This window comes from Centruroides vittatus, unplaced genomic scaffold (assembly GCF_030686945.1).
Source record: "Centruroides vittatus isolate TY-2023 unplaced genomic scaffold, ASM3068694v2 scaffold_1167, whole genome shotgun sequence".
Taxonomy (NCBI): Eukaryota; Metazoa; Arthropoda; class Arachnida; order Scorpiones; family Buthidae; genus Centruroides; species Centruroides vittatus.
The window spans coordinates 1317174-1331209 of NW_027122671.1; the positions used below are offsets into that span (position 1 = coordinate 1317174).

At 30.1% G+C, this 14036-nt stretch overlaps 3 protein-coding genes across 3 annotated transcripts; 2 read left to right on the forward strand and 1 right to left on the reverse strand.

Annotated features, from left to right (window-relative positions):
- The first annotated feature begins 1133 nt into the window (after positions 1-1133).
- LOC136986687 (uncharacterized) lies at positions 1134-2938 on the forward strand. The gene is made up of 4 exons (XM_067284264.1): positions 1134-1918; positions 1989-2057; positions 2130-2222; positions 2298-2938. Exons 1-4 carry the CDS (start codon positions 1220-1222, stop codon positions 2424-2426), a joined length of 990 nt encoding a protein of 329 aa, XP_067140365.1. The 5' UTR covers positions 1134-1219; the 3' UTR covers positions 2427-2938.
- A 2644-nt stretch (positions 2939-5582) lies between these two features.
- On the reverse strand, positions 5583-6476 carry SF2 (splicing factor 2). Its single transcript, XM_067284220.1, has one exon. It carries the CDS (start codon positions 6396-6398, stop codon positions 5703-5705), a length of 696 nt encoding a protein of 231 aa, XP_067140321.1. The 5' UTR covers positions 6399-6476; the 3' UTR covers positions 5583-5702.
- A 3541-nt stretch (positions 6477-10017) lies between these two features.
- On the forward strand, positions 10018-12193 carry LOC136986627 (dnaJ homolog subfamily C member 21). Its single transcript, XM_067284206.1, has one exon. The coding sequence runs from the start codon at positions 10265-10267 to the stop codon at positions 11840-11842; it is 1578 nt and encodes a 525-aa protein (XP_067140307.1). The 5' UTR covers positions 10018-10264; the 3' UTR covers positions 11843-12193.
- Positions 12194-14036: the final 1843 nt, after the last annotated feature.

Below are 14036 nucleotides of genomic sequence, written 5' to 3' on the forward strand. Positions count from 1 at the left end.
AAAAAATTCATATTTCATTCATTTTGAATAGAAATTAATAATTTTATTATTTTACAGCCTTGTTATTTATGACTTATTCAAAAGTCATTGCGATAATAAATGATTCCCTACTTTCTAACTATTCAATTTATAAGTACAGTACATAGACGCATTCCTTCTGTTTGTTTAATTCGAAAATTCAAATGGGAAAAAATTTTTGAATTATATAAAAAATACAAAAGAACGATAAATTATATTTAAACAAAGAAAGAAAAATACAGTATATGAGAATGAAAAGACGAAGCACGAATTTCGACATCATTAGAAAGTAATATATCGTTGAAATAAAATAATTTTGTTTAGTGATACGTTTACGTAACGATGCAAACAATATCAAAGTACTTCGGAAAGTTATTTAGCCCACAAAATTATTGAATTTATAAAACATTAAATAAAATTTATCGAGAGATTTATTAGACTTTTATCGAATATAATGCGGATATAGTAGGCAATAGTGTTGTATAATGTTTCAAAATATGTTAAGAGAAATACTTCGATTAAAATGACAGTAAATTGTTAAAATTTTCTTGAATCGAAAAATTCTTTGTTTAAAATATTTTTAGTGATTTTATTTATTTTATTTATTGCGTAGAGAATATATCTATAAAAGTTAACCCTTAACATTTCTGAGATTCCTATCAAATGTTTGTTCAATAATGATATTCGAAATATTATATCGTTTGATAAATCTACATATATTGCATGTTTCGAAAACATTTGCAAACAATAATCGGCAAAATATATTATCTGAACAATGGTAATGGCATAGCAGAGCATACTTTGATGTTTAATAAGTTTAAACATCGGTTAGATAGAGTATGTTAAAGGAATAGTTTATACCTCTCGTAGGAAATGAGAGGCTATTTTCGAACAAAAAGTATATGTAACGCTAACACCATACTCCTGGAGCCGTTCTGAACTCGTATGAAACTTGAAGAATGAAGAGAAAATGGAAGAATCAAATCTATGCATTTATTGTTTGTATTTTTCTTCGTTTAGCATTTTAAGAACAGTAGGATTGAGAGTTTTCGAACCTTGTAATCATAGACAGACAAATCTAAAATTAAAACCATATTTATTTATTTATTCTTACTTTCTCGAAGGCATTTTTATTTCCCACGCCTTTTTTACCGCTAGTCAGTATATATTTGGAATTAACGAAACTTTTCTTTGCAGTTCGATGCAGAAATCTGTTGGAGAATTCGATTTACCGTTTATCACAATCTTATTTACAATTTTTCCGGCAGTAGTATTTTTATTATGCCACGTTTTGAAATCTGTAAATGTATCTATTTCTTCTCTTTCTCTATCTGGCTATGAAGAAGAAAAAAAGAAATTGTTGCGATTTCAAAATTATTGTTTAGCTTTCGGTGGTGTTATTTATTTTGGAGCGTTAGTTATCGAAACGATATCATTTTCGATTACTCTTCCTAACATAATCGAATTATATGACAGCTATTCGAGAGCTTTAGCATGTACCGTGTTTATGACCACGGCAGCCGTATTCGAAACATCTACGATAATGTTTGTTGTTCTGATTCTGGTTTTATTTGGATTCTTGATGAGAGAAAGATTCGAACATTTATCTGCTGAACTTTATTTGGCTGAAGTCAATTCGTGTAAGGATGATATAGATAATTTCATATATAAACATACCGAATTATACGATTTAATAGGAAACTTAAACGATAATTTTTCTATCGTATTTCTTGTGGCATATAGTGGAACTGTTGCTGTATTTGCAACTTTCTTATATAATTTCGTATATAAAACTGTTTCTCCTATTTATTTAACTTTTTATGCTCTGATACTCTTAATATTCTTTGCTTCTTTCGCATTATGTTCCATTGCCTTTCTAGTTTCCAGAATTTTGGTTTCTGTAAGTTTTAGCTCTATATATTTTTTTATTTTTAATGAACATGATTGACGGAAAGAATTTTCTTTTTTAGGCCTATGACTCATTTCAAGAAATAAGAAAATTTAAGATAAATTCTTTTAACTTAGAAGATAAATTAAAGGTAACTACCAAATACGATAAATATTAAATTTAAAAATTTTAGTCATTAAGTCAGTCATTTTATCATCCTGAGGTTTTGGATTTCATGAAAAGATTTGGAGCAAACAGCATCATCGGTTTTACTTGTGAAGATTTTTTTGTTATAACCAGAAAATTTCCCATTGAGGTAATTTAAATTTTTACATTTTACGTTAAACTATGATTTATACATCAAATCATAATAGTAGAAATGCCTTTACAGCTATATAATGCATTGTATAATGCGTATAACATTTTGTTGCAAATGAGAGATATCAGCCAAGGTACCCAAGGGTGTAAACCTTTGTCAAACCATATTAGTGCCAATATGACGACAATAGCTCCAAATTAAATTAATACTACAGAGCTTCTTTGAATATAAATACAGATTATATATTTAAATGTTATGTATAAATGTAAAACAATAAAAAACAGGATAAAGAAATATTTTGAAAATTACTGTATATGGAGTTAATTACTGATAATGTACTGATACTGATGACTTTCCCGGCTGTTATTTAGAGGGAAAGTATAAATAATAATAATAATAATAATAATAATAATTAGCTGATAGTATGTATTTGTTATATAGGAGCTTAATTCTAACAATAAGTAGCAAGTCATTCAATTATTCACCAGGGTAAATAATGTTATTTAAATTTTATTGTTTTTTAAAGATTTAACCTTTGTACATAATTTAGATGTGACAATGTTATGAAGTAACGTTTTCATTGAGCAGACACATCTGATAATGGATTTAATCGAATTTTAAAATGAAGTTATTGGAAATAATGATGCAACAATTTAATTTTAGAATTATATTTCATCCCTAATATCATTAAACTATTATTTCACTTTTTCAATCTTACAATTAGAAAATATGTTATATGTATATTTAGTGTATGTGTAAAATACTCTCATTTTGAATATTTATTATATATGTACGCTATATAAACAGGAAAAAAGCAGAAAAATGTTAACATATTTTTCGGAAACGTATGCCGAAAAGTGTGGAGCACAAATTAAAAATAATTGTAATTTCGATCATTTCTAGTGGAAATAAAAAATGTAATAATTTTATACCTTTTTTTACTCCTTCGAATCATACTGTAATTTGAATAATTTGTAATCAATCTATCAATTCAAAATAATCAGTTATCCATTTTCCATCTTTAACAATTTTAAAAAGCTAATGAAAAAGTTAGATAACTAAGGTTTCAATTACCTTAGAATTCTAAGGTAATTGAATAAAATTCTCCAATAACTACAGGCAGCAAATGCCTTGATAATCTCGGAATTTGCCTTCAGCAGCACCCATATTCGCAAAATCCTGGATACACCACTGTCTGGTATATTAAATATATGTTTTCAAAATTTACTGGAAAATGTAATGTTTGTTTAATGTACTGTAGGCCTACCTCTTATTTCATTAGAAAGTCGCAAAAATTAAAGACTAGTTCTCTACCTATGAAATAAGCACGGAGAGAAAATATTTTTCTTTGCGCCATCCAAATTGGTATTGTGGTTTCACCATTCAGATTAACTATATGATTCACTTCAATAAAAGTATTTTATAAGTATCTGTACCTCACTCTACTGCTTTATTAATTAGTTTATCAATAATAATTTAATATTCTAATAATTGTAATTTTTGTTTTAAGATTTAATGCTAATAAATTTGCATTAAGTATTGAGTCTGTGTTATAGGTTTTTTTTTTGTAATTTGTTTCATTTTTAAAAAGATTTCAAATCAGTTTTTAAAATTTTAAACGATTGATAAAGAAAAATATAGAAATTTTGTTGAATCAGATTTATGTATTCTTTATTGATTCTAATCTAATAAAATTTAAATTCACTATTTTATAAACGAACAAAATTTTATAACAGTATTTTGGTTCTATCAGTATCTTTTTGAAAAATACCTTCTGTGCTTAGACACTGCAACGTTTTTAATGTAGGCCTATAACTTAATTCGTTTCGAAATAATTGAAATTAAATTATGGCGTGACTATCATATTTATTTTTGTTATTTAAGGATGCTTCGCATGCTACAACGCGATTATAGTTGTTCGAAAAGTAAAATTGTTACTTTATATCAGTTTAAAAAATTTGACTAATTTGCAGATTTTTCCTAATTAACTTTAAAAGAAAGTAATTAAACATTTATAGATTAATAGAGTCGTTAAAACCCTTATAATCAGTCGGTGTGGTGTTTTACTTTGTTAAACGATCGATTTTGTGATCGTTTCCCAGCGAACAAAGATCTTTATACTGTATTCATCTACAATTTATTAAATGGGTAAATTCAAAGATTAACGTGACCATAAATTTCGTACTTGTCATCACAGTTTAGCCTATGTGATCTATTCTTTTATTAAAATTATAATGCGAATATTAAATTTTACTCCAAAATTTTCATTTAGTTAGCAGATGTTACTTAATCGCAAGTTTTATTAGCAGCTGTACTCAAATACACCTGCTAATAAAACTTTTTGATTGGTTTAGAATTAATACTGTTAGCCTACATTGACTTTTTTATAACGTGAATTGATGCCTTAATGTTAGGTTTTAATAGTAGGTATAACTTTAATTGCCATCAGATTCGAATAACTAAAATCCCAAAACTTTTAAAATTAATATTTGATATAATTATATATATGGTATTACGAAAAACTAATATGATCAAATAACTACAATCGTATAATCGATTGCATTTCCAACCCGAAAAAATGAATCTCCAGGAATTTTTCGGGGGGTGGTCCGTCCGGATATGTCGGTCCCCGTCCCTCACCACCCGGCCGCCCCATTGTGGGCCTGGCCGAACCCATAATGGGCTTGCTATAAGAGGCCCTCTTAGTGCCCACTGGGTGGAAAGTGTTAAAAAAAAAACCCGAAAAAATGTATTATTATTTATGATTATTGTATTCGGAGGTTGGTCTCTTGCAGCGTATTATACATTCTGTGCTACTTTTTGATAAAACAAATTTATACTACAGATCCATAGCTACAACTAAACGTTGACGAATCTATTAACCTAATACTATCAATTTGATTTTATACGATTATAGAAATTTGTTAGTTGGGTTATTTGGTTTCGGCAACGCGACAGGCGGGCGATCTGCCTATGGTGATTCCTCCCTGGGAAAATTCTATTTAGGCGGCACAAACGTGAAGAAAACTCGAAAAATTCCATTTTGCCAGCCCGTTGGAGAAGCGCGAACCCATCAGTGGCTTTATCCACTGGTAGGTGAAATTTGTTAGCACCGCGTTTCGAAGTCTGTGAACAAAATTTTAATATTAATAATTCTAAACATAATATTGAAATTGCGAACTTTTTATATTGCAGTTGTTCCAGATATACATTGGATAATATACATAGTTCTTTAACGAAATAAAAAATGAAAGTAAGAAACATAATCCTTGTTTAAAGTCAAAATAATAAGAAGAAAAATAAAACTTTAAATGACTATAGGGTTTTTAGGTAATATCATTTATACATTACACAAAATATTTATGATTGTTTTAATGTTTTATAATTCAATGACATAAAATTAAATGATGATGATAAATGCTTCCAATGTTCGAAACGTTATAAACTTAACATGAAATTGTCCGTACTGATTTCGTACTAATCCACAAGTCCGGCGTCTGGTTTTAAAGGAAAACGCGAATGCGATCCCGATCTTGAGCTAAACGTAGGAGAATACGTAGGCGAGGCTCGGGTTCGACTAGGTGAATAACTTCTGGATCTAGAACGGCCGTCATATTCTTCTCTTATCCTCACGTATGACACTTCCCCTTCGTGAGAACGAAATCGCGAATCGTCTAAGTTTTTCACAGCGTATTTCATGTCTTCGTATCTCTCGAATTCGACTACACCCGTTCCGTCTTTGTACACGTCGGCGTAACAAACGTCTCCGGCTTCTCTCATATGATCCTTTAAATCCTGCCAACTGCCGGTTGGAGGCAATCCCGACACTAACACGCTGTACTGGGATCTTCTAGCGGGTGGTCCTCTTCCCCTTCCTCTCGAACCTTGACCTCCATACCTACCGGTAGAACCTCCTCTTCTGGGACTTCCTCTAGGAAATTCCACTCTCAATCTATAACCGTCGTAATCGTATCCGTCCCTGGCCTGAACAGCATCTTCGGCGTCGCGAGGATCTTCGAATTCTATAAAAGCGAACGGAGGTCCTCTTCTGTTTTTCAAGTCGACATAAGAAATTTTACCAAATTTATAAAACAAGTCTTCGACATCGCTAATGCGTATATCCGGCGGTAGATTTCCTACGTAAATTCTGCACTCTTTATTTCTGTATGACATTCTTTTATAACTTTCACACGTGTTAATTTACGCACGCCTCTTTAAAATGGCGACCGCTCCTCTTAACACTGCTACACTCTATCGGTAAATAACTTATAACGGCGTAAAATTTTATAATTTCTTAATTCGGAATTTTCATTACATTTATGAAGAAAAATTATCCTTAAACGAATTTTATTTTTTAATCATATGTTTATGTACGAGTTAAACGTTAAAAAGTTATTTATATCACGCAAAATTTTGAATTTTATATAAACAGAATCATCGTTCGTCGTTAATTTTTAAAATCGCTCGAAGCGCCAAATGCATTTCGATTATCATAATCTAATTTATATTTTTTATCTTCTTAAGTATTTATCATTATTAATTTATGTTTGGAAATTATTTCTCAAATATTATTAAATATATTTTTAATCATTTAAGATGACAAAATTTTAAATTACTCAATGCCGCTTTAATTACTCAATTAAACTTTTTTTAATTTACCGCTTTGATTCTCATTAAGATTATTTATTATTTTACTAAAGAAATTGTTGAAATAATATCACAATTTCAGAAAAAAATACATCTTCAGTAGCTTATGATAATTGATTTTCCATAGTTGAGAAAATAAACGCAAAAAATTAAATAAAAATAGGTTAATATAGAGGGCCTCTTTTAGGAGGCCCATTATGGGTTCGGCCAGGCCCACAATGGGGCGACCGGGTGGTGAGGGACGGGGCCCGACATATCCGAACGGACCACCCCCCGAAAAATTCCTGGGGATTATTAGACCCGTTCGGATTCGATCCCGGGTCCCCAGAGCGGTAGGCTGCCACCTTTACCGCTCGGCCATCCGGCCTAGCTTATGATAATTGATTTTCCATAGTTGAGAAAATAAACGCAAAAAATTAAAAATAGGTTAATATATGCTTTGTTTTGGTATGAAAACTTTATTCTTTTTATGTAAAAACAATAATTTTTCAACAGCTTAATTTCGCCAGGTCAAGTGAAATTTTACCAGATTTGATCATTCTATATTTAATTTGGTGATTTGGAGAAAGCTTTCAATCCCGTGAGCATAAAATGAGTTATTATGCGTTTCAACCTATCAGTTCTCAGGTCCTCAGAATGGTAGGCTGATGTCTCGGCCAAATAGTAATTTTCTAATTCTCATATATATATATATATATATATTTTTTTTTCTAGCTCTTTCCGCCCTGTGGGCACTAAGAGGGCCTCTTTTAGTAGGCCTATTATGGGTTCGGCCAGACCCACAATGGGGCGACCGGGTGGTGAGGGACGGGGCCCGACATATCCGAACGGACCACCCCCGAAAAATTCCTGGGGATTTCTCAACCCGTTCGGATTCGATCCCGGGTCCTCAGAGCGGTAGGCTGCCATCTTGACCGCTCGGCCATCCGGCCACAAATTCTGATATTTATTGGTAATAACTTGGTTTGGTTTATAACTATCCTATCACCAATAACTCGACAGATAGAAAAGCAAAGTTCGTCTAAAAGTAACTGGAATCGGACTTTTCTAAAGAAACGATAACGGATTGAATTGAAGATTAACTCAGGAATCATTAAAAAAAATAATAAAATTAAGAGGATCCGTGTACATCAAATTATTACCAGCAATGTCATGGAGGATTCGTTTACAATTTTATCTATATTTTATTTTTTGCAATTCTCATTCTTCGCTCCCTTTGTTTCCTGTTTTGTTTTCGTCGTTTCATTCAGGTTGATCAATCTATTTATTTAGTTATGTTACTTGGGCTAAAAAGTGGAAAATGGACTCATATATCAGAAATTACATCGGAAAGTAGAATTAGAGCAGCGATTCCCAACCGAAGATACGCGCTTGGTGGTTTAGGGTACACGAAAAAAATGAATAATGGCGGATGTACTATAAGAATATTGGGATTCTGCGTTGACGCCTTTGCGACGTCATGACAATCGATGTTTAGTTTTAAATAAAAATATTATTATATATTTTTTGGAGTTATCTGTCTCGTTCCTCCAATGTTTTTCGATTTAAAAAAAATAATAACTTTTTTACATGTAATTGTACAGAGCTGTATAATTGATCAAGGCGCCACTGTTTGAAGAAGACACGAAATAAAAGTTAGGAAAATGACCTGCCAAGCAGGGCCGGATTTACATAAGGGCATTTGGGGCCGGTGCCCAGGGCCCCCACAAAACTATGTTTAAACATAATTTTTTTGTTTTTTCTATTACCGAGACAGCCTGAGGTGACTTAATCATGAGGGCCACAGGCAGAGAAAACCAAACCCGGGAAAATAAACCTATGAAACATATCGGAAAATTTCGGGAAAAGAATTTTACATAGGTATTTTTCAATTGAATTAAAATAATTAGTTTCACACAATAAAATATATGTATGTTTACAATAACCTTATTTTTAAATGAAATTTACAACTTTCTAGTTGAAATCTAGTTGAAAGTACAGTATTTTGTGTAAATTTTCTAAATCATCAAATTTCCCTACTCTTAAAGGGGAATTTTTACTCTTCTACTCTTATTTGTGCCCATGGGTCTCTGATTGTTAAATTCGGCCTGCTGCCAAGGGGTACGCAAGTCATAAAAGGTTTGGAACTGCTGAATTAGAAGAATCGAGATTATCGAAATAAATTAATTCGCAGAATTTGTACAAATTCTTGTAGGCTTATTTTGTTTGCAACTCATATACTTTTTATTTTGCGTGGAATAGCCAATTAGATCTCTTGATTATTATGAAATAGATCGTTCTAAATATGAAGCTTACTGAAACTAATTATTTTACAAAAAATTTGTCCATAAATTATTTTTAATTTGGAATTATTAAGAGCGAAATCAGATAGGACAGAGGACTCATCTTTTCTCGCTTTTGACATTGAACAAATTACAATCATTAATTTACTTATAACATTGTGGACGGATTTGGTCCGCAGTTTAATTGTCAATTTAAATTAGCAATAGAAAATAAAATCGATTTAAACTGAGCGTTAACTATTTCGTAGTGCCCCTGTAATGTTGACTTGAGAGCAAAGAGCATTCCTGCCAGAGTACGGTTTTATGAGAAGCTATCATCTAATGATATAAAATTACGATTTCGCAAAAAAGAGAAAATATTTATTTATTGAATATAAATTTTATTTATCATTTATTTAATGATAATAATAGCTTCGACTTTCTATTTCTCAGCATACTGTCTGACATTGTGATATGAGAAGCTCGCCTGTATTAGTTAATTATTATTTATTTAATTAATTAGTTGACGCGATTATATACCTTCTGTTGAAATTAGTGCTACACTTAATATATTTTTTTTAAATAAAATACATTTTTTATTCAAAACTTTTTGAAATAATTACTAAAGTTGAAGAATAAAGCAAGAATTGTTTTTAATATTTCGAATTTTTATTTATTTATTAGTCGTAAAGATAACATTTCCCAGTTTAATTCGTTCTTTTCAAAAATACTAAAATATTGTTTTTAAACTAAACATTACGTTAGGGTTTTAAAAAATAAATATTATGTAATTTAAGTAATTTATTTAATATATAATATAGAAATAATTAAAATTTAGCATTAAATTTATAAGCTCACGTACAGTACTGTATAGTACTGTCCATTCTTAATCGGACTAATTTCTTTTTCGACCACCAGGTGGTATTAAAAAAAATGAATGATGTTCTTGGTATTGTATTAAAGTGATTTTTGTGTTAAATTTTATGCAGATTATTATTAAAAATTAATCTTTTCTTAATATCATATAAAAGCTTTTATGAATCATAAAGCAAAATCAGTTTCTCTACATTTGCCGATTGCACATACGGTATGAAATCAGCTGCAAACTTCCTCAATTAGAAGTTATAAGATATGAAGTGTCACTACGAGGTGTTGGGAGTTCCCATTAATGCTACTCCTGAAGAATTAAAGAAGGCTTATCGTAAATTAGCACTAGAATGGCATCCAGATAAGAATTTGCATCAATTGGAAGATGCTACAGCACAGTTCAAACTAATACAACAAGCCTATGAAATTTTAAGTGATCCCCATGAAAGGGCCTGGTATGATCGACACAGAACCGAAATATTATGTGGTGGCGATTACCAAGACGAAAGCCTTAATGTTTTTCAATATTTTAATACTTCTTGTTTTGCTGGCTACGGAGATGATGATAGATCCTTCTATACTGTCTATAGAAATGTATTTGATAAGATAGCAGAGGAAGACAAAGCCTTTTCAGATGTGATTGATGCACCAACCTTTGGATATTCTGATAGTTCGTACGAAGATGTTGTTCATACGTTTTATGCTTATTGGCAGAGTTATTGCACTGCCAAACCATATAGTTGGGTAGATAAGTATGATATCAGAGAAGCACCCAATAGAAGAGTTTTACGTTTAATGGAAAAAGAAAATAAGAAACTTAGAGATCAAGCAAAAAAATCACGCAGTGAAGATGTTCGACAGTTAGTTGCTTTTGTTCGCAAGAGAGATAAACGGGTACAAGCGTATAAAAAAGTATTAGAAGAAAAAACTGCTGAAAATACAAAGAAGATGGAAGAACAACGCAGGAGGCAAATTCTTGAGAGGCAGAAAAATTTTGAAAATTTTAGAGAGACAGAATGGACATCAATGTCTAAATTAGAAGGAAGTTTACAAGAAATAGAAGCACAGTTAGATAAAGAATTTGGTAAAGAACTAAGTGAAGAGGAAGACCAAGATGATGATGATGATAGTGAACCATTGGAAGATCTCTATTGTGTAGCATGTGATAAGTCATTTAGATCTGAAAAAGCTTTTAGTAATCATGAAAAATCTAAGAGACATAAAGAAAATGTAACATTATTAAAATTGGTCATGAGAGAAAATGAAGAAACATGTGAAGAGAGTAAAAATTTGGATTTAGCAGATGATACTGAAAATGATGAAAGTGACTTGTCAGATATCTTAAAAAAGCAAGAAAACGAGTCTAAAAAAAGGAAAAATAAAAGAAAAAGGAATAATTTAAAGCTAGATTCAGATAATCAGGAATTAGAAACAGAAGATAATACAGAAATTAATGTTGAGAATAAGACTGACATAATATCTGAAAGTGGTATATGTGAAAGTGAAGAAAGTAATATTGAAATTAGTAAGAATTTAAAATCTGAAAGTGAAGCACACAAAGTTGATGTACGTGAAGAAAATAAATTAAAGTCAGAAAGTGCAAGTAATACATATAATAAATCAAAAGGAAAAAAGAATAAAGCAAATAAGACCCAAAACAAAGCTGTGTCACAATCTACATCAGAAAATATTTGTCAAAAATGCCATTCTGAATTTAGTTCAAGAAATAAGTTATTTGAACATCTAAAATCTACAGGACATTCTATGTATGTTCCAGCTAATAAAAATGAAAATCGTGAAACTTTACAGCAAAAATCATGTAATAGAAAGAAATTACGATAAAAAAACATTATTTTAGATTTGAATTTTGTAAAATTATTTATATAATAATATTTGTACAGTATTATTTTATTTTTTAATCTAAAAAAGGAAATGGTAACTATTAACAATAATGACTATTTTGACTACTTTGTCAAACATCTGGGAAGTTACTCTGGAAAGTAAATACAATGTTATTAAGAAATTTATTATTTATGAATGTGTACAAATATAATTTATATTTGATTTGAACATGCAACAAATTTAAATTAACCAAAGGAATCGTTATAGTTTTATATCCTGTAAACCCTACATATTTTATTTTAAAATGTTGAGTTTCACCAAATTGTTTGAAATAAAGAACTTAATGTTTTTTTTTGTTGGTTTGTGAATCACTGAATAATTAATAATTAGCATAGAAATAATGTTTTCCATTACAAAGATTAAAAATGTTATAATTTAAATTTTTGTTAAATTATAATGATTTCAATATACATTATTTCCTTTATAGTCAATAAAATTTCATAAAAACTATATACAGTAGACTGAGTTAACTGGCATTCACATCGATTGATAGGTGCCAAATAAATATAGTTTCTGGTTGTTTGAGAGTTACTATTAAAATTATGCCTAATACTATATATATATATAGTGACCATATGTAAAGTATTAACTAAGACACTCCTTTTAGATTTATTTTCTAAAGTGGCCATTTTTGTCCTTTATGAATCACAATAGAAAATTGAATATTGGTGCCTACACACTGCCCAAATATTCAATTTATCTAATTTATTTTATGCAACTTATAAATTTTACCAAACCTGTATTGATTATTTAAATAGCTGGGACAGCTCCTTTTTGGAAATGAAAGTACTGTATTTGATGGGTCATGCTGTGAGAAACCCCTCTGCAAGTAGGGAAGATCCAAGGTAAACATTTCATTCACTTTGAGTCATTGGAACTTAAATATAAATGACAGTGAACTATTTGATGAATATGAATTAAAAGTTATGCCACCAATGAAAACATCTAAGAATGTTGACAAAATGATAAATCCTGCCAATGTAGATGGGTTAAAATAAATGTTTTGCAGATAAACATACATTTTTTAAAATCATTTTTAAAATTGTTGAATTTTGTTTTTGCTTCAAGCAAAATCCTGGATTTAACTCACTGAGTACTTTAATTAGTGAACAATGTGGACCAGTGAAAAAAAAAACTCAATTAAAACAATGTTAGAAGTAAGTTTTTACATCAAATGCAACTTTGACAAATTGTATACAGTTCTTAATGAATTTTTAAAACATCCTGTTTATTAAAAGTTTATCTTGTGAAAAGTATCAAGATTAAAACTTTTTAAAATAATATAAATGTTTAAAATGCTGTGTATTTGCTTATATTTTATAATAAATTTTATAAAGCATTTTAGCCTTAGCAAAACAAATAAACATAGCCTGGTTTTTTTTATTATGAAACAGTTTGTTCTTTATTTTTGCCAAAAAAAAAATATGGTCACTATAACTATATACCACATAAACTGTTGATTTGATATCAATATTGAAATACAATAATTAAAAGCAAATAAAGACAAACTTAATGTAAAGTGTAACACAGTTTTATTATAAAAAAAAAGCTTTGTGAATGCAGTGAGCAACTTTAGCTACAGGGCAGTATGAGACAACTGTGATGTGCAAAGCATGGACTTACTCAAGGCATAGCATGCCAAGTTTAAAAACTTACATTTCCACTAGAAATTAATTTTATTTCAATTTTTATTTACAGTGTTTTCAATGTTTTGTCAGTTAATGGAAAGTCTACTGTGTGTGTGTATGTTACTGTGAATAACCGATATCCGGCGAATGTCGGACATGACTGTGTGAATGCTGACATTTACTGGAGAATGTAGACATCCAGCGAATGTCGACATTCTCCAGTGAATGTCAGCATTCACACAGTCGTTTCATGTATGTATGAAATATTTGCTAAATATCATTATTTCTCACTTACACTGGCAAATGTCAACATTCAGCATGCACTGATATGTGAATGTTGAATAAAAATATTTTTAATTACGTTAAGACAAAAATGCAACTTTTTAATATGTCAAAATAGGAGAAATCTTAACAGCACATGTAAATAAACTGTTGAACCGAAAACGAACAGTACATTCTAAATCATTAAAGAAAATAATACAATAATAAACTTACACATAAATTAT